The 18,355-nt window shown below is 36.8% G+C and overlaps 1 protein-coding gene across 1 annotated transcript; it reads left to right on the forward strand.

The window, feature by feature from the left end:
* The first annotated feature begins 5,465 nt into the window (after nucleotides 1-5,465).
* Nucleotides 5,466-18,085, forward strand: LOC110850429 (NFX1-type zinc finger-containing protein 1). The gene is made up of 25 exons (XM_022097862.2): nucleotides 5,466-5,861; nucleotides 6,096-6,463; nucleotides 6,613-6,864; nucleotides 9,615-9,866; nucleotides 10,281-10,640; nucleotides 10,711-11,174; nucleotides 11,259-11,657; nucleotides 11,902-12,105; nucleotides 12,171-12,615; nucleotides 12,680-12,897; nucleotides 12,972-13,055; nucleotides 13,136-13,254; nucleotides 13,322-13,474; nucleotides 13,537-13,850; nucleotides 13,919-14,429; nucleotides 14,503-14,808; nucleotides 14,880-15,266; nucleotides 15,339-15,495; nucleotides 15,795-15,966; nucleotides 16,034-16,145; nucleotides 16,219-16,442; nucleotides 16,517-16,904; nucleotides 16,993-17,358; nucleotides 17,421-17,604; nucleotides 17,686-18,085. Exons 2-25 carry the CDS (start codon nucleotides 6,192-6,194, stop codon nucleotides 17,778-17,780), a joined length of 6,438 nt encoding a protein of 2,145 aa, XP_021953554.2. The 5' UTR covers nucleotides 5,466-5,861; nucleotides 6,096-6,191; the 3' UTR covers nucleotides 17,781-18,085.
* Nucleotides 18,086-18,355: the final 270 nt, after the last annotated feature.

Consider the following 18,355-nt stretch of genomic DNA (forward strand, 5'->3'; position numbering starts at 1 on the left):
CATGTACAATCATTTTTTGACTAACTAAATTTGAAAGACCAACTCTTTAGAAATAACATTTAGTGCGGCACTGAGCTGATGCACAAAACTCAGAAAGTTATGGGCACCGTAGGTTTGCGAAAATGCTTGATTTCAATCGAAATTTTTACTTGGCGACGACAGCTTAGACTTTTCTCTAGCTCCATCTTTCTCATATACGTTAAGGAATTTTCCTTGTAACTTTTTAATCGACAAATCCCCGGGTTAAATTTTTCACGCAAAACAGGGACGCGAAAATTTGCGTTTATTTGCGAGTTTCAAAAAAGTACAATTTTCCTTATCCCACGAAAATTTAAATTAAAAATACAAATTTTACTTATTACAAAAATTTCGAAAAATTGTCAACAAATGAAATTTGTAGATATTTTATGCAAACAAAAATAAAATGACATCACCTCATATGTATTTTGCGAAAACGTGATTTTGCACCGCATATTCGAATGCAGGGATTTATCAGAAGAAATTGAATCGAAATTTCTTTGCGTTATGAGACAATGACAGCATAATAAGCGGACGAACCTGAACGGGACACATATTTCGCTTTAAAATCAAACGTTTTCGCAAACTTGCGGCGCCAATAACTTTCTGAGTTTCGCGCATCTGCTCAAATGCTGCACTAAATGTTCCTTCTAAAAGGTTTGTCTCTCAAATTCAAGTGCTCAAAGAATAATCTAGGCTGAACATGGTTTGCAGCTACATTCTTAGCATCGATATTATCAAATATCATCGAATTTAATTTAAAAAATTTTGAATCGAATTGCTGGGTTGCTGTGGTTAACGGGTCAGAAGCGCGTTAAAGGTCATAATTCTTTACTTACAAGGGACACTCACGACCTGTTGTTCGTGTCCAGGGTACCCACTATTTTTTTCGGAATCTGCTAGGATCCTAAATGAAGGATCCAATCATATTTCCGTGTAAAACTCATTTGGCGCCGTGGCGTGGCGCCAAACTTAAAAATCTGCGTTTTCAACCATTTTCAAACCTCCATAACTTTTGCAATTTCCGCGGGATTTTAAAAATTTTGGGCTTAAAATGATCACAATGGTCAAAATTCGAAGAAATAAATAAAAAATGAAAATTTTTTATTCTTGTGATATTTTTAAGATTTTTTCGCCGAATTCCAATGTGTAAGAAAATCTCAAAATTTTGACAAAAATTGAAACAATCAATATTTTGAAAAACTTGATGGCATGCGATAGTTGAACTCTTTTTCGTGAGTTTTGGAAATTTTTTTGAAAATCCGCCCAGGATTTCAAAAATTATAGCCGTTCTAAAAATAAAAACCTACAAATTTGGCGAATTTGGCGCCACGCCACGGCGCCAAATATGAGTTTCACATGGAAATAAGAATGGAACCTTCATTTAGGGTCCTAGTAGATTCTAAAAAACATAGTGAGTACCCTGGACACGAACGACAGGTCGTGAGCGTCCCTTGTTGGTAACTCATTGCTCAGCTATCACTGGTAATTTTTTTCAACGTGATTTTATATGTGTACGGTTGACGGTTAGCCGAACTCATTGTAAACACTTCGATATCTTGTAAAATTCTTGATCTTTATTAACAACGCTAAATTTTGGAATAAAGTGGATTTTAACGATTTTCAAAACGTTGCTTCACAGAGAATTATTTTAGGTGTATACCAGGTGGGAGTTGTGCAAGCTTTCTTTTGCTATAATTAAATTTGTTTATGGAAAAGTGTATGCAAAAACTATGAAATCTACCCAATTCCATCTGTGCTAAACAGTAACCCAATCCCAATTTTTTATTAACGAAAAATGGGGGCGATAAAATTAATGCAATGTGTATTCGGTACCCCCACCCCCGCCCCCAGCAAACAAATTGTCAATTTCTGAAACGAGATTTCTGAAAATCTACCATAAACGAATAGGCCGTACACAACCCTAGGAATCCAGGCCGTACAATGTCTTGGGACGGCTCTGTAAGGGCCCCGCGATAGCTTAAGCCGCCACTGACCATATGGCGGATATGAATGAGATATGACTTTTTCCATTTATTGACTCACAGCCCTCAGACTTTCTGAGAATGTTTACCGTCATTAGTAGGTCACGTAGGGCAAAGCATATTTTCTCATATTTGTCATATTTTCGGGTTTTGGGTCATATTCATATTCTCGATCATATTTCCCGATTTTTTCGTTCATTTTGCTCATTTTATGACTTTTTGGCAAATTCTAAGATTTAGATAGCACTTTACCAGAAAATCGCAAAAACTGCGGATTTGTCAATATTAAGTAAAAAAGGTTTTCTTTCGTGTGAATAAATAGCACTTTTCTGACGCCGAGCTTTGAGACCCAAAAATTTTAAGATGAAGCTTGATTTGTCGTCTGAGCTTTTAGGGACTTGTCTTATTAATAAAAATAGAGCACTTAACAAATAAAAAATTAAAAAATAAAGTCATTTTTATGGTCATATTTTGGGTTTTTTTACGGTAATATTTCATTCATATTTTGGGGTTTTATCGATCATTTATATCCGACGTCTGACTATGACGTATGACGTTTGACGTATATGACGTATGTGACGTGGTTCACCTTTTTTGTTATTCCCGTTTCTTTACATTTTTCGGGATCGATCACTATGCTTTTAGTTCCTTTAATTAAAATTATTACCGAATCAATACCAGAACGGAGTGTATATTTATGTGACTACACCGGATTTGACGGGATTTTTTACAGTGTATTATGATTATTATTATTGTTATTTTGACTATTTTTATTATCATTATTAAGTGGTTTTGGTGTAATATTAAATTGTTTCGTATAATGTACCTAAAATTATAGAATCTATAGAAACTATTGAGTAAAGCTATTTTGTTTAATACCAATTCGAAATAATAAAAAATATGCATTTCCTTTGAGGAAATGCAAGTATTGTCGGTTTTAGCAATAACGTGGACGAGTTTTGCGAAAAATTTTTATGATCGGGACGTCCCGTCCCGAAACCCGTCCCGTCCCGAGATGCTTGGGGACGAAAAATCTTGTCCCGTCCCGAGTCCCATCCCGGTCCCGATCTGGACGGGACGGGATTGTCCCGTCCCGTGGGAAAGGCTAGTCGTATTTATTCTTTACCTTAAGCATTGAGTGATAATCAGGACTGTAAATACATACTGATTACGATTTCCATCCGTTATATATACTGACTGACATTGCAGGTCTCCCAGCGTATGATCGCGGATTTGCACCGAACAGGTGTTAAACCTCGACCACAAGTATAATTAGTGTGGAAGTTGCAAGTGCAAATATTGCCAATGAGGAGGTTTGGCAGAGATGTTTGCATCCAAAGTGGGAAAAATGCGTTTTTTCTCCAATTTTTATTCAAATATCTCCACTAATCTTGAACATTGCGCATTTTTGGCTGCACAGATCTCCGCGAAACCTGAACATTGGCAGAGGTCCCATTATCATATTAATTATATTTCTGATCGATTGACATTAGTTTCGTCAAAATCTGTGAGCATACGTTGGCAGCCATTGCTCAGTTAGAAAATAAGTTATGCAGCATTATATATTCGATTATTATCGAATAAAGATAAGTCACATTAATTGGGTATATGTCCGTGTCGAGGGGGACATTTTTCCTTGTGGTGTTGAAAATTGGCTCAAAGATACTGGCACAATCTTATATTTGAAACAGGATGACGTCACAAATAGCCTCACTGATGGATGGACATGGAGATGACCAGTTGGCCCAATGACATTAATGACAATGGTAGGAGCCGTTTTGGACAAGAAACCTTGCCAATTCCAGGGATTGATGCTGGGAGAGATGAGGAAATTAATTGACAAAGTGACACGTGTTGAGCAGAGGCAGGATGACCTTGAGGAGAAAGTGAAGCTGCTGACAGCTGATATTCATAATGAGTTCTTGCCCGTCAGAGAAGAAATACAAGAACAAAAGAGAAGAATAATTCGGATGTCCAATATGGGAGTACCTGAATCGTCAGAGGGATTGCAAAGTGCAAAAGACATCATAAAGATAATTGCACCACATTTCAGCGGGGAGGTTGCGGATAATTGTATCCGGGATCCGAAGGGAAAGAAGCCACGCCCACTTCGCATTAGTTTTCACAGAGCACGATATGTTTCGAGATACGCAATATAGAGTTAAAAAGTTTGGTGTATGGAAGACATTACGATATTTTGGTCTGGATTTTGTCAAAACTCGCAGTGTAACTAATCGTGTTATTAGTCTTAATGAAGTCTTAATGACATGTATTATTGTAATATGGGTTTTCCAAAGGGACAAGTTCCATATGATACATTAGAGTTGAAATGGCCAATATTGTTATGGAATGAGTTATCAGATGAGTTGAAGAATGAAATGAACTATGTAAGCTTCAAAGAGAAATTGAAGGACTATTTGCTAAAATTATAACTACTTAAGTAATTTGAGGTATCGATTTTTCTATTTATCTAAGTATGTGATGAAATGCTGTATGAAATTATTCATTACATATTGTGATCAAAGCATGTACGTAAGATCAAGTATTTCCTACTCGATAGGGTTTGATCTTATTTGTCGAATGTAATTAATTGACGTGATGGGAACAAATAAATACCATTATTATATGTACATATTTAGTTAGCGAATTAAATTATATCGTATTATATTACATGCATAGTTTGAAAAGTGCGACAAAATTCTGTCGGCATATTACATACAAATTTGCGGTGATAAAAAAGTTTATTCTATGCGTATTGCACGGTGAGTCAAAAAGGATGCCAAATATGTAAAATGTTTTCACTAATTTATCCCGATTTCAATAATTAATTAGAATAAAATTTAACTAAAATGCTCTTAAAAAATGTACACAAATTGTGTAATGTTGTCAATCATATTTTTATTTGGTGATAACTAATGTACGTCACGGTAAATTTCCCAAAACGTAGCGTCCTACTTGGACTAACTTTTATACATATGTATGCATAATAAATAAATTGTATAACCCTGTTTTATCAGCACTTGTAAATATGAGATAATATGTGAGCAGAATCTTGGCACTGCATTGTTCTAAAGTGTGCATTTAGCGTAATGAAATCCATACATGCAACACATGGAGGTCATTCATACGGTATGTTATCAAAAATTCTCAATTTTAGCACCTACGGTAGGTGACCTACCCACCCACACAATATATGTAATAATACAATATATATACATTGAGGGATACAGAATTCCCACCCACCCATTAAACTCATGACATAATATTTAAACGCTTCCGCACCGACGAACTCAGTCGGTATAAGTCGAAACTTGAAGTCAGTACATGTGTCCTTGTTATCATTCAGTTCTGAAGATATGAATAAACGAATAAACGTTTCGCTTAAAATTAAATTGTGCACAAATACAATTTATTCCGTTTTAACCATTAGTTAGTACTGATAAACGTTTCGTTTGGGTTGGACGTGCTAATAATTCACACATCTTTTCCAGTGTTTCATACATACGAAATTAATTGAGTGCTAGAAGCTATGTCGGAAGATACCTACGTGCCTCCGCAACGTAGATTTCATGGACAAAAACAGCCGAGTGACGATTTCATTCAGGGTCAAGGTTCAAGAGGGAGGTCATGGGTTTCAAGAAATCCGCAATCACCGTCCTCATCACAATCTTGGAGTGAAAGAGGATCCAGGGGGCGGGGGTGGGGTACCGGAGGATTTGGCCGGGGAAGACCTAATACAGATCCAGAAAGGGACGGACCATCATTATCTACTTCACGGAAACGCATAAATGTTCGAGCTGAGGGTAAAAATTCAGACGTGCCTGTTCCGAATCGAGAAGCGACATACCAAAATAAAAAGTAGGAACAAATACAAAAAATAGTAATAGGGGTATTCAATATCCTTAGCCACAAAAATTTTGCGAATCTTGTCAACTTTAAATATTTTGTGGCATGACAAAGTTCACAAATTTTAATTTGTCGCTTGAGAAATTACTTGCGAAAATGTATCCATCTCCCTGCCTGGTTTAAAAGTTGCCAAAATATTTTGCGAATATGCCAACTCGTATTGAATACTGTTATTAACTCATTTAGCAGGCGTCCCATCTTGGGATTCCGATGGGTGGAAGGACTCCTACTGGAAAAAGATAACGACAAGTGTATCATGACCATCGCCCGGGAAGGGGACGAATGGACCAAGTTTTTAGAATCAGATCCCATCATTTCCCCCGTAGGGTGGGAGATGATGGTCTTCTGCTCAGAATGGTAATGTTCCTGCTGGGGCGAAAGGTCTGCTCGGAACAAATTCTTCTTACCTCGGATCAAACCACGATTATCGTGTTGACCCTGAATGCACAAAAGTTTCTGGATAAAATTCGACAAAAATTGGGAGAATTGTTAATTTCTGGAGTTGGAGCAAGTTCTGGAGCAAGTGGGACAATTTCGGAGAAAAATATTGACACGTAAATAAATAAGAATTAGGATAAATAAATTTCTACAAATTAAATTACATTTTAAATTAATTGAATTAATTAAATTAAATTTTTAATTTTTAATAAGTCTGTGTGATTTATTAAATCATTGTATTTACGATTAAATTATTTATTTGCAGGGGACTTGACACCACAACGAAGGGATTTATTCATGACGTTTTTACCTTCTGTTCCTTCACGACAAAACGGATGCCTGAAAGTGCCCGGGACTTTTTAAAGAATACCGTTCTTACAACGGCGTACGGATTGGTGATGGCGATTAAGGGCGTGGATATCTCCGTGGCGGAATTTGAAGTGCCGTTGAAAGAGCTTATCTTGCAGTTGGATACGTTATCTAAGAGAGAAGAAGTGAAACAAGTGCTCAAAACTAGGTATGGGTAAATTCCTTGTATTAACATTGGTTTTATGATAAGTTATAGACACTCTATTTTACAATTCTACAATTATATTCTGCAATTTTTTTAATATAATGGCAAATTAAATTTGTATATTTAATTGTTTAAATAACTTGATAGGGGTATTCATTAAGAATGTGTATGCTTTTATCGCAATATACAAATAGTTTGGCTGCCTAACTTAGTCATTTCAGGAAAGATTGATATTTTCCGAACTCTGTAAACCAGCACATACAAATTTTGTTGCTAACAATAAGAACATGATTGTAGGACGGTTTGGTGAAACCCCTTTTGCCATAAAAAATTTTCGCCAAAGTGGCAAACAATATCACAAATGTACTGAATGGCGAAATTTTTACCATCCACCCAAAATAGGTGGGAAATGGGGATAATGTAAGAAATGGGAAAAAAATGTGCTTTTGGGGCAATTTGTAACAACTTCTTTGAAACCTAATATTTTCAAAATCTGAGCTCATTTTCGTATTCTCCATGAAATTCTGAGCAAATAAGTGGGTCATACGGTTAAAATCGAGCAATCTTTAAAATTAACATGTATTCATATGGATAAATAGGGAAAAAGTTCAAAATTATTTAAAACTGTTCAAAAGTGGCCGTATTATATACCAAAATTTTCAGAATTTGATGGAGATGACGAATATGAAGTCGAATTCCGAAAATATTGAGTATTAAAGAAGTTAGCTTTCCCCATTACTAAACACATGGGCCGCCATTTTTCCCGTTTTGGACGGTAAATACCATTTTTCCCACTTTTTCCCACTTTTTCTCACCTTCCGTGGGAAAAATAGTTCTGGACGGGAAAAACGAAACCCTGCATGCCATGTTTTTTTTCGTAAAAGATGTTTTTTTTAAACAGAGTACAAATTGCAGCGACCTCGAAATCTAAAATAATTTGAGAAGAATTATAATACTTGACACTTTTACAAACTTAAAGAATAGCTTGTAGCACTCTTTCTTGGTTATCTTGGGATGAAGAGCATAAGCCCCTTTCACCTAGAAAATAAACATCGAGCATAGTTATGTGATACTATCATCAAGTAATCTTTGTTTTCGCCAAATGTGACATGTTTTTACCAAATTGTACCTTAAAAACCTTGTGCCTGAATTAGTTCAAAATGGGTGACGTTTATTTTTCGCCATAAGGGATTTTTGTTTGGGTCAACGTTTTCGCCAAAAAAATCTTCGCCAAACTGTCCGACTTACAAGTAGTTCCTAGATGAATACTCCGAATTAGGATTTTACATTGTCAACTTTTTATGACATTATGACATGTCATAAATGGCATAAATGGCACACATTTTTATTGAAAATCCGGCCATTTTTGACAAGTCGTCAAATTCGAAATTGTCTGTCAACATGTCATCGACAATCACGAAATTTTCATTTTTTAGCTCATTTTACCCAAGTGACACATGATCGACAACTGCTGCGGCATAAATAATTGACGTTGGACTTATATAAATATCTATAACTTAATGGTGATACCACAAGAACATTTGTTAACTCGTGGGATTGCAATTGGAAAGAAAAGTTTTAGGCTGAATACCAGGGTATGGGCAAAGTCAGATTCACAATTATGATAAATTTCATAAATGCCCGTGATATTTGTCATAAATGTCATACATTATGAAGATGTAATGCTTATGACAAAAAATTGACAAATTGACGTCATAACATTTATAACATGACATTATTCTGTTAATACTAACCACGTAAAACCATACTTCAGATGTCAAACTCGTCTAAATTACGAAAATTACGTATATTTATATGGTTAATTTTACACAGCTGCGATCAGTATATATTTTACTATAAAAAATCATTTATATTAGGCTCCCATTATTACAATTCACCGTCAGTTTTGCGACAGCCAAATTGGCCTAAAAAAAACTTTCGCCAAAGTGGTAAAAAACAGGAAAGCACCGGATGTAGTGCATCAAAAATCGGAAAATTTTGTAGAACCGGTTTTCGATTTTTCAGATTTTGGCAAAATTTTGTAAAATCGGTTTTCGATTTTTCCGGTTTTTAAAATTTTCGTAAATCCCGTTTTCGATTTTCTCCAAAACCGGTTTTAAACCGGTTTTTGAAACCGGATTTACACCAAATTTTTAAAAATTTTTATATACGATTTGGTAAAATTTAAAGTATGACAAACTTCAGGGATTAATTTGGAAGAAATATTTCATAATATTCAATTTATATATGAAAAACAAGATATCGTCGGCTTAGTGAGTAATCCAGCTAAGTCCAAAACGCATCAAAAATAAATCCAGTCAAGTCCAAAACGCGTCAAAAAGAAATCAAGTCAAGTCCACCTATTTTGTACAAGACTTGACTGGATTTATTTTTGATGCGTTTTGGACTTAGCTAGATTACTCACTAAGCCGACGATATGTTAAATATTTAGTGGCTTCGAAACAATTTTTATGAAAAATCGAAAACCGGTTTTCGAGTTTGATCAAACCGGTTTTCTGACAAAATCTAAAACCGGTTTTCGGGTAAATCGAACACCGGTTTTTAACCGGTTTTGCAAAATCGGAAAAACCGATTTTGGATGCCCTAACCGGATGTCGAAATTTCCGTCAGATTTGGTTGAAAGCATTTTCGCCACAAGGCATTTATGGGGAAAATTTTCTGCCGAAAGGGTTTACTTGTTGTTGAAATTGTTTATTCGTTGCCAAACTGACCCTACTCACTCGTGTATTTAGGCATGGGCCCTCGGAGGATCAGTGGAAATATTTGGACGTTATGGAACCACCCTCTAACTACCGGGAAATGACGATCATCCCAACAATGGAAGAACTCATGAGGGAACGTCGAGAGGACGTATTCCTTCGGCGGAACAAAGTCCAGGGTGCGTACGCGAGTTCGCTGGATTATCTGGATATTCAATTCCGACTCATGAGAGAAGATTTCGTTTCTCCGTTACGATCGGGCGTTCAAGAATTTTTACGTCACCCGTAAGACAGTTTAAAGTTGATAGTAATTTTCATACCCTCAAAATAAGGATAAAAATAATTCCGAAATTAGTATTATACTATGCAATGGATAGTATGCATGCCACGCTGGTACAAATTAGTTAGTACAAATTTCTGCAAAAATTTATTACAGTTTATCTAGTTTCATTGTTATTACTGGATAATAATAAATTTGAATTTGGCGGAAATTATTTTTACCATTTAGCGACAAATTAAAATGTGGTATTTGTAGTTACAATATTCCGCAGATTTCTTTCCCCCATATTTAGATTATGTCGTCGCATTAATTCTAAAAAGGCCTAAGTTAAAATTAAACATCAACTGCACTTAAGCCTTGGAATTAGTACGACGATATAGTTATTTTGTCTGATATAAATAATCTGGCTTAAATTTTAGACTGGAATATTCTCAAGGAAGGAAAAAAATGCCGCTAGGATCCATCCGAATATACAACAATGTGCAAATCCTTGGATCAGAATTGCTACACGGAGTGACCCATTTCTGGCTCCGTTTACCTGAAAAATTTACTCGTAAAGTAAAATGGGACCGATCTAAGCGTCTCCTTCCCGGCTCGTTACTGGTTCTCACGAAGGATGCGTTTAAAACTGGTTCATTCGGTGTTGTTGGGATACGAGATGCTGACAAATTGAAGAGGTCTGGGGAACTATCGTTCATTCCAGAGGGAGACCCACCCAGTTATAATGACACGGATAATTTTATGTTGATAGAGAGTGAAGTCTATTTTGAAGCTTATAGGTAAATTAGAAGTATGCTACAAAATTATATAATTACATTACGGGTTGAAATTTCCATTTTTCTGCAACAGATATGTCCTCAAAACCCTACAAAATTTGGAATTAGGGGATTTTCCTATGGCAAAATTTGTGGTTGGTGCTAGCTCCGAAATCTTGGCGCCAGGATATCTAGCAAATAATGAGAATGATAATGAACAAAAGAAAATTAAACTAGTTGTCCCATCCAAACCAGATAAGCCTGATGAACTCGACAATCCACTTGAAGAAGAGTTGAAACAGGTGAAGTTGATCGATTCCTGGGAGGATGACGATTACATAGAAGCACTGCTGATAAAATTGGATAAAATAAATCATCCTCCCAGGAACGCCGAAGAGGAAGACGGAATCATGATGATTAATCCATTAACTGAAACCGACTGGCCATGTGGAGATACCTTAGGTTTGGACGAAAATCAATTTGCCGGCTTTCAAGCGGCCATAATGAAGGAATTTGTCATTATTGAAGGACCTCCGGGAACAGGAAAGACTTATTTAGGTAGTGTAATCATTTTCGTAGGAAATATTTTTAAATTTTTCTAATAGATTTTATTTCATTTTGTGTTTTCCATACATCTAATAGGGTTGAAAATAGCGGAAACATTGCTTAAAAATCATGACCTATGGATGACTAAAGAATCCGTACATTCCGAGAAAATTGGACCAATGATTGTCGTTTGTTATACAAATCACGCCTTGGACCAATTCCTTGAAGGAATTGTGGAAATATTAAAGGAACAAGACAAAAACAAAACACGAGAATTTGTACGCGGTTGCACCACTAGTATTGTTCGTCTAGGAAGCAGAAGCAAGTCTGAAAAGCTTAAAGAATTCGAGCTTTTCAATGTCAGAAAACGTGGCGGTTGGAGCGAATCCCAGGCCCAGTATGATATGCGTCGCGGAGCCAGCCAGGCCGTACAGGATTTGGGATATCAAGTCGATTATTTAAAAGCACAGTTCAAAGAACTTAAAGAAATGAAAGGTTAAGTACGAATTTGATCATTTATTAGAAACTATCTTATATATTGAAAAGTTTGCGTGCAACGGACAGAAGTAGAACTAGAGAAATTAGAAAGTAGAAGCATTAGAAATTATTATGGGAACTTGTATTTTTTCACGGGGGCACCGGCTAGTGGTCCAGAACGGGGATTTGTAGCTCCCATGGCCGACTGGTGTGGATCAAAGTTCCGCTGGACTAATATGAATTAATTTCTTTTTTCTGACAGGAATTGTGGATTTTCGTGGCCTCGCAGTATGGGACTTATTACGTGTTGAATTTCCATCATACTTATGGGGGTTATTGGAATCACTAGAATTCTTCGAATTTAATGACACATTACTCTCACATGCAAACTTAGATGCCAATGCTCTGGTTAATTCTTGGTTTGGTAGAAATCCAAATTCAAAGTTGGCCCAGAAAACCCAAGAAGGTAAGTAATATCGCAGACTGGAAAGTAATATCTAAATAATGTTGTTACACGGTTTGTGATTTTAGTGACATTAGAGGTCGCGGAGGACGATCAATTTGAAAAAGAAGACTACGATCTCGCCGAGTTGATGTCAACCCGAATGGTGGATGACTACCAAAGACGCGAATTCAGCCCTAGCAATAAGCATGGACACCCGCATGTGCTAACCTTCCTTGACAACCTGTCATTGATAGATTGCAAGAAGAAGAGGTCAAAGCTAGAAGCAGAATTGATGACTGCTTTAGGAAACATTCAATTAAACACCGGGACCGATCAAGGGGTGAATGATCAAATGATCCAGTTTATAAGAATGTATCAAGTGCTGAACCAAAATCGAATCAGCCTATTGGAGAATATACTACCTCGTCTAAAAGATATGAAAATTGACAAAGAAACAGTGCACGAAACGTTCCGAGAAATGTGGGGTTCCCAGAAGCCGTGGCGAAAAATTTTCCCATCAGTCGTTTCTCGGTAAAGAAATTTGTTTAACCTCTTTACATGATTATAGTGTTAAATAATCCATTTGATCGTGCAGATGGGAAGCCTACCTAACAGTAATTGAGCGGTCAAAAGAATTACTAAACAAACGCCGCAAAGAACTTGAACCCGAGCTGATTATAGCTGAGAGGAAGTTAGCACAAATTCGGAAATACGGTGATAGTCAGATTTTAAAGCATTGCAAAGTGGTTGGAATGACGACAACTGGGGCTGCAAAATATTACGATATCTTGCAAAATTTGAACTCAAAAATTGGTTGGTAGAAATATAATCCACTACATTATAAACTAAGATTAAAATGATCACGTTATTATTTCACGAACTTGCAGTTATCGTAGAAGAGGCAGCAGAAGTTCAAGAGTCTCACATTGTCACATGTCTAACAAAAAGTTGCCAACATCTAATCCTAATTGGTAATTTTAAGAAATGACAATTAATCTAGTTTTTGAAATTGTGACAAGGTTTACCCTTTTCCTCTTCCCACTGTATTTAGGAGACCATCGCCAATTGAAACCAACTACGACAGTATATGACCTGTCAAAAACATACAAGCTGGATGTGTCCTTATTTGAGCGGATGATCAAAAATAAGTTGATGTCGTATAAACTAAAAGTATGTCTTTACTAGCCTTTCTATCATGAATTTTTATTTCTACTAATCGTTTTTATAACTTTATCAGGAACAACACAGAATGCGACCAGAGATAGTTGATCTCGTTCGTGGAACAATCTATCCAGAACTAACTGACGCTGCATCTGTCCTTAGTTATCCTGATATTCTTGGGATGATACAAAACCTGTTTTTCATTTCGCACGGAGAACTGGAAAATTGCGTGAGCTAAATTTATTAACAACCAAAGTTTATGAATATTCAGCATTATAATGATTTTTACAGGAGGCAGATTCTATGAGCAAGTCTAACGAATTCGAAGCCGATTATTTACTCGGACTTTGCAGATATCTCATCCATCAGGGATATTCGCCTTCGAAGATAACAGTGCTAGCTACATACACAGGTCAAATGTTTCTCTTAAAGGCAAAGTTTCGAGGAATGGATGCAACCACTGGGGTTAGGATAACATGCGTGGATAATTTCCAAGGGGAGGAAAATGACATAATTCTACTCTCCCTTGTACGAAGTAATGAAGAGGGAGCAGTAGGATTTTTGAAGGTGGAAAATCGAGTCTGTGTCGCACTATCGCGAGCGAAGTAAGTTTGAGTTTTAATTTATTAAATTCACAACCGTGATGTAATTTTTTTTCTATTTTATGTACCAGGCTAGGAATGTACATCGTTGGAAATATGGACATGCTCTCGCAAGGTAGCAAGATTTGGCCAAAAATTAAACAGAAGCTGGGTCCAGACAGGTTGGGAGACGGGCTTCCCATCATTTGCAGGAATCACAAAACTGTTGAAAAAATTTCGAGGGGAGTCGACTTTCACACCCGGGCGCCACGAGGAGGATGCACTCGCCGCTGCGAATCCGACCTTCCACTATGTAACCATAAATGTACATACGTGTGTCATATCGAGGATCCTTCGCACGCCAATGTCAAGTGTTTTGAAGACTGTGTAAAAACCTGTCCTGAAGAAGAAGCACATCCATGCAGGGATCGTTGTCATGTTGTGCCTTGCACTCCTTGTCGATACGATGTCACTCTGATCCTGACATGTGGACATGCAAAAGTCGTTTCCTGTGGAGATAGATGGGAAGAGCAAATCTGTAACGTAAAAGTTCAGAAGATCCTGCGATGCGGGCACGTAACTGCGCCCATTCCTTGCTTCACGGTATGTAGATTAATACCAATCCTAAGTTGAATTATTTCTCAGAACGGTTAAATTAATATTGGCTGATTTTCAGGATGAGTCAAAAATTCAATGTGAAGAATTAGTCGAAAAAATGCCGCCCTGCAACCAACACCTTACACCAATGGCTTGCTACATAAACGCAGAAAAATATGAATGTCAAGTCGAAGAGGTCAAATTATTACCCTGCGGACATACGAAGGGATTGAAATGTCACGAGGATGAGAGTGAAACTCGATGTAAGACACAAATCATAAAAAATCTACCGTGCGGCCATGACCAAATGGACGTTTGCTATTTATCTGTGGAAGAAGTAAAATGTCACAACAACGTGAAAAAAGTGCTTCCATGCAAGCATGAAGTGAGTATGATAAATTAATACTTGTGAAGTTTCTGGCTGTAAATCAAGGTACTCCTATTTCTTTCTTTCAGGTAACCATCCTTTGTAAAGATAAAGATAATGAGAACATTAAAACCATCTGCAGAAACAAGTGCACAGTAAGACTGGATTGTGGGCATGCTTGCCCCAGAACGTGTCATATAGAGGACGATCCTGACCATAAGAATTATAAGTGCACAAAGAAATGTGTTCGTGAGTGCAAGTCTGGTCATAAGTGTGCCACAGTGCACGAGTGCTTTAAAAAATGTCCTGTTTGCACTGTACCTGAGAAAAAGGACTTGCCATGCGGACACTCTGCAAAATTATCATGTCACGTAGATCCAGCAACGTATAAAAATTGTAAACAAGTCTGCAATCGAATACTTCAATGTGGTCATGAATGTGATAAAAATTGTGGCGAAAACTGTGGACCTTGCGAAGTACAATGACAATTTAAGGAGATTATCCAGGTCTGAATGTGCATAATATTGGTTTCGATTTATTCTGTATAGGTTCCAACACCACACACCGTTCCTGCCTGTGGGCATGTCAATGTCTTCTCGTGCAGTGAAATACCAGATCAATCAAAGTGTAAAACATTGGTTAAGTCGAGAAATAGATCGTCATGTGGTCATACTGTCAGTGTTCCTTGCAATGTTGCAAATACGCGTAAGTAAAATTTCTACATAGTCAGACCATACGAAAAACACAAAAATACCTAGTTAGTTGCCACTAAAAACCAGAAAACCAGTTCATAGAAAAAACTACCAAAACTTACTCATTCACTCTTGATGCTTAAATTTATTTTTGAGCGTGTTTAGACAATTTCGAGAAATCTAGTTTCGCATTTTTAAGTTGGATGAGTAGGTTTCGTTGAAATTATAACAGTTTTTTCTTTAACACGTTTCTTCCGCCTACCTAAGAATAAAATAAAACAGGCTTACACTAATATTACTTAATTTTTCTAGTATCACCCGACGAAGTTCTTGCCTACTGCGGACAAAAATGTGATTATACGTTTCCAGAAACGTATGGGGGTTGTGGTCACAAATGCAGCGGAACTTGTGGATCGTGTTCAGGGGGACGTTTCCACGTCAAATGTGATTCTCCCTGTGGCCGTTCTCTTGTCTGTGGACATGTGTATGATAAAAAAATGAATCTTTCAAACTTTTTATTGTAAACTATTCAACGTTTCTTGTTTATTTAGGTGCGAATTTCCATGTTCAAGTGAATGTCCGCCTTGTACAAAACCGTGCGGTATGAAATGCGAACATTCCGTATGTTCAAAAAGTTGTGGAAGACCTTGTTCCGTTTGCAGGGTTGGAATAATTTCAAAAAATGTAATACATATTTTTGTAGAGTTTTGCAATAATCGTATAACATTTATTGCAGGAACCTTGTTCTTGGAAATGTCCACATAAAGCATGTACAAAATTATGCGGGGAACAATGCGACCGAACCCCTTGTGATGAACCCTGCCCTAAAATTTTACCCAAGTGTGGACACCCATGTATCGGATTCTGTGGCGAGCCTTGCCCGCCACTCTGTCGAGAATGTGATTTAAACGAATTACTAGAATTTCAGCTACTGTATACAGAGGGTGAACCAGATTCTAGGTAAGGTAACAAGTGTAAAACTTGCCCCCTGTTAAATATGAAATTTATAAAATCAGATATTAATTTAATTAAAGATTTGTCTGGCTTCCGGATTGTGGTCACTGCTATGAAGCAATCGGATTTGAAAAATTCTTATCAGTGAAGACAAATGACGGTGGTGATGACGAAATTGGCGTCAAACGATGTCCCCGATGTCAAACTGTAATTCGCAATTGTCGCCGTTTCGGAAATATTCTGCATAAACTGTTCAGCGAAGTTAGAGAAGTTACTGAAAAAATTTTTGGAAATATGAAACACCTTCAACAAGTTCATGCAGGGTTGCTGAAAATAATTTCAAAACCAAAATGGGTCGCCCAAGTTCCTCAAGAGATGCAGGAATATGTGCTGAATTTACTGACGGAGAAAGTCCATAAAACTGGAATGTTTCGCGTGGATGCTGGGTCTTCTCGCATATTGAAATCTGTAAGCACTACATAATAATCTGCCAAACTGTAGGAATATCAATATTCATTAAAACAACTGATCATCACAAATTTCTATTGAATCACAGATTGACAGCCACCTTCTCAACAGCTTGGCCATTATTATACAAGTGGGTGACAAATTGTCGCGTTACTTAGAAAAAATTAAACTACAGAATCATACAGATGATCCTATAGTTATTAAATTTATGACAATATGCAACCGTTTATTCGACCAACTCATCCACCACCGAAAGCTTCCGTTGAGTCGATTTGAAACCACAAATTTAGAACAAGAGATGACTCGAATTATCCACTGTTACAAATTGTGCCGATTTCACCGGTACAAATCGCGTGATGATGTGAGCATCCTTTACGAACGAGTGGAAACAATCTTAGGCTCTTTTGAGCTTTATACGGTAGAAAGGCAGAAACGGTGTTTGGAGTGGTTGCAGGTAATTAATTGGTTAATTAACCAGACATCAGTATGAAACTATGTTGGTCATGTATTACCCAGAAATTGGAGGACATATGCCAAACGGGGCTCGGTATTTCGGACGGGGAACGAATAAAAATTCTGGCCGCTCTTGGAATGGGGAAAGGTCATTGGTTCAAGTGTCCGAATGGTCACATTTATTCGATTGGAGAGTGTGGCGGCGCAATGGAGACGGGCAAATGCAACGAGTGTGGAGCAGCTATTGGTTGGCAAAAAAATATATTACGGTCATCATATTTTTTTAGACATGTGATAATTTCATATTTAAATTTAAGAAAATTTTTAGGTGGTCAAAGCCACGCACTACTGGCGGATAATACATTAGCTACAGAAATGGATGGAGCCACCGCACCCGCCTGGCCGACAGCTTTGCAGCTATAAATTAATTATAATCTTTAAATAATTAAAGCATTCCGTTAGTCAATCAATATCTAAATGTAGCCAGCTCCATTATTGTGTCAGCAGTACGTACGTGCATCTCCGTAATTCAGAATGCTCGGTAGGTATAAAAGTAACTTTAAAATTCGATAATTATTCGATAATTATTATTATATTTCCATTCAATTTTAGATGAATTAGAAGTTAACTTTAAATTTAGAAAACTCTAGTACATATGTACATGCATGGTTATTGGAAATTTTGTAATAACCAAGATTCCAAAAATTCAGAATAAACAAAACAAAGAAACAGAAAGAATTTAAATAATTTAAACCTCCAATTTACGTAATTTTAATGAACATCGCATAGTAGTTTATAAGATACACGTATTTATGAAAAGGAATTGAAATTTGAAGCTGGACAGGGTGTGGCTTTAATGTTGTTTTTTAAATTATCTTTGTCTTGCGATCTTATTTCACTCTGCGGATCGAAATTACAAGTAATGATGTCGTGCATGTACACCAAGGAGCAAAATTGTTCGGGTAAGGGAACCTCGAAATTATACTAAAGGCGTAACT

This window comes from Folsomia candida, unplaced genomic scaffold, assembly GCF_002217175.1.
Source record: "Folsomia candida strain VU population unplaced genomic scaffold, ASM221717v1 Fcan01_Sc005, whole genome shotgun sequence".
NCBI classification, from domain to species: Eukaryota; Metazoa; Arthropoda; class Collembola; order Entomobryomorpha; family Isotomidae; genus Folsomia; species Folsomia candida.

Excerpts from the sequence above, each read along its gene's own strand:
- LOC110850429 (XM_022097862.2), top strand. The coding sequence starts at position 6,192 with ATGGACCAAGTTTTTAGAATCAGATCCCATCATTTCCCCCGTAGGGTG. Across the intron at positions 16,146-16,218 it reads GACCTTGTTCCGTTTGCAGG|GAACCTTGTTCTTGGAAATG; the intron begins GTTGGAATAATT and ends CATTTATTGCAG. Across the intron at positions 16,443-16,516 it reads GAGGGTGAACCAGATTCTAG|ATTTGTCTGGCTTCCGGATT; the intron begins GTAAGGTAACAA and ends ATTTAATTAAAG.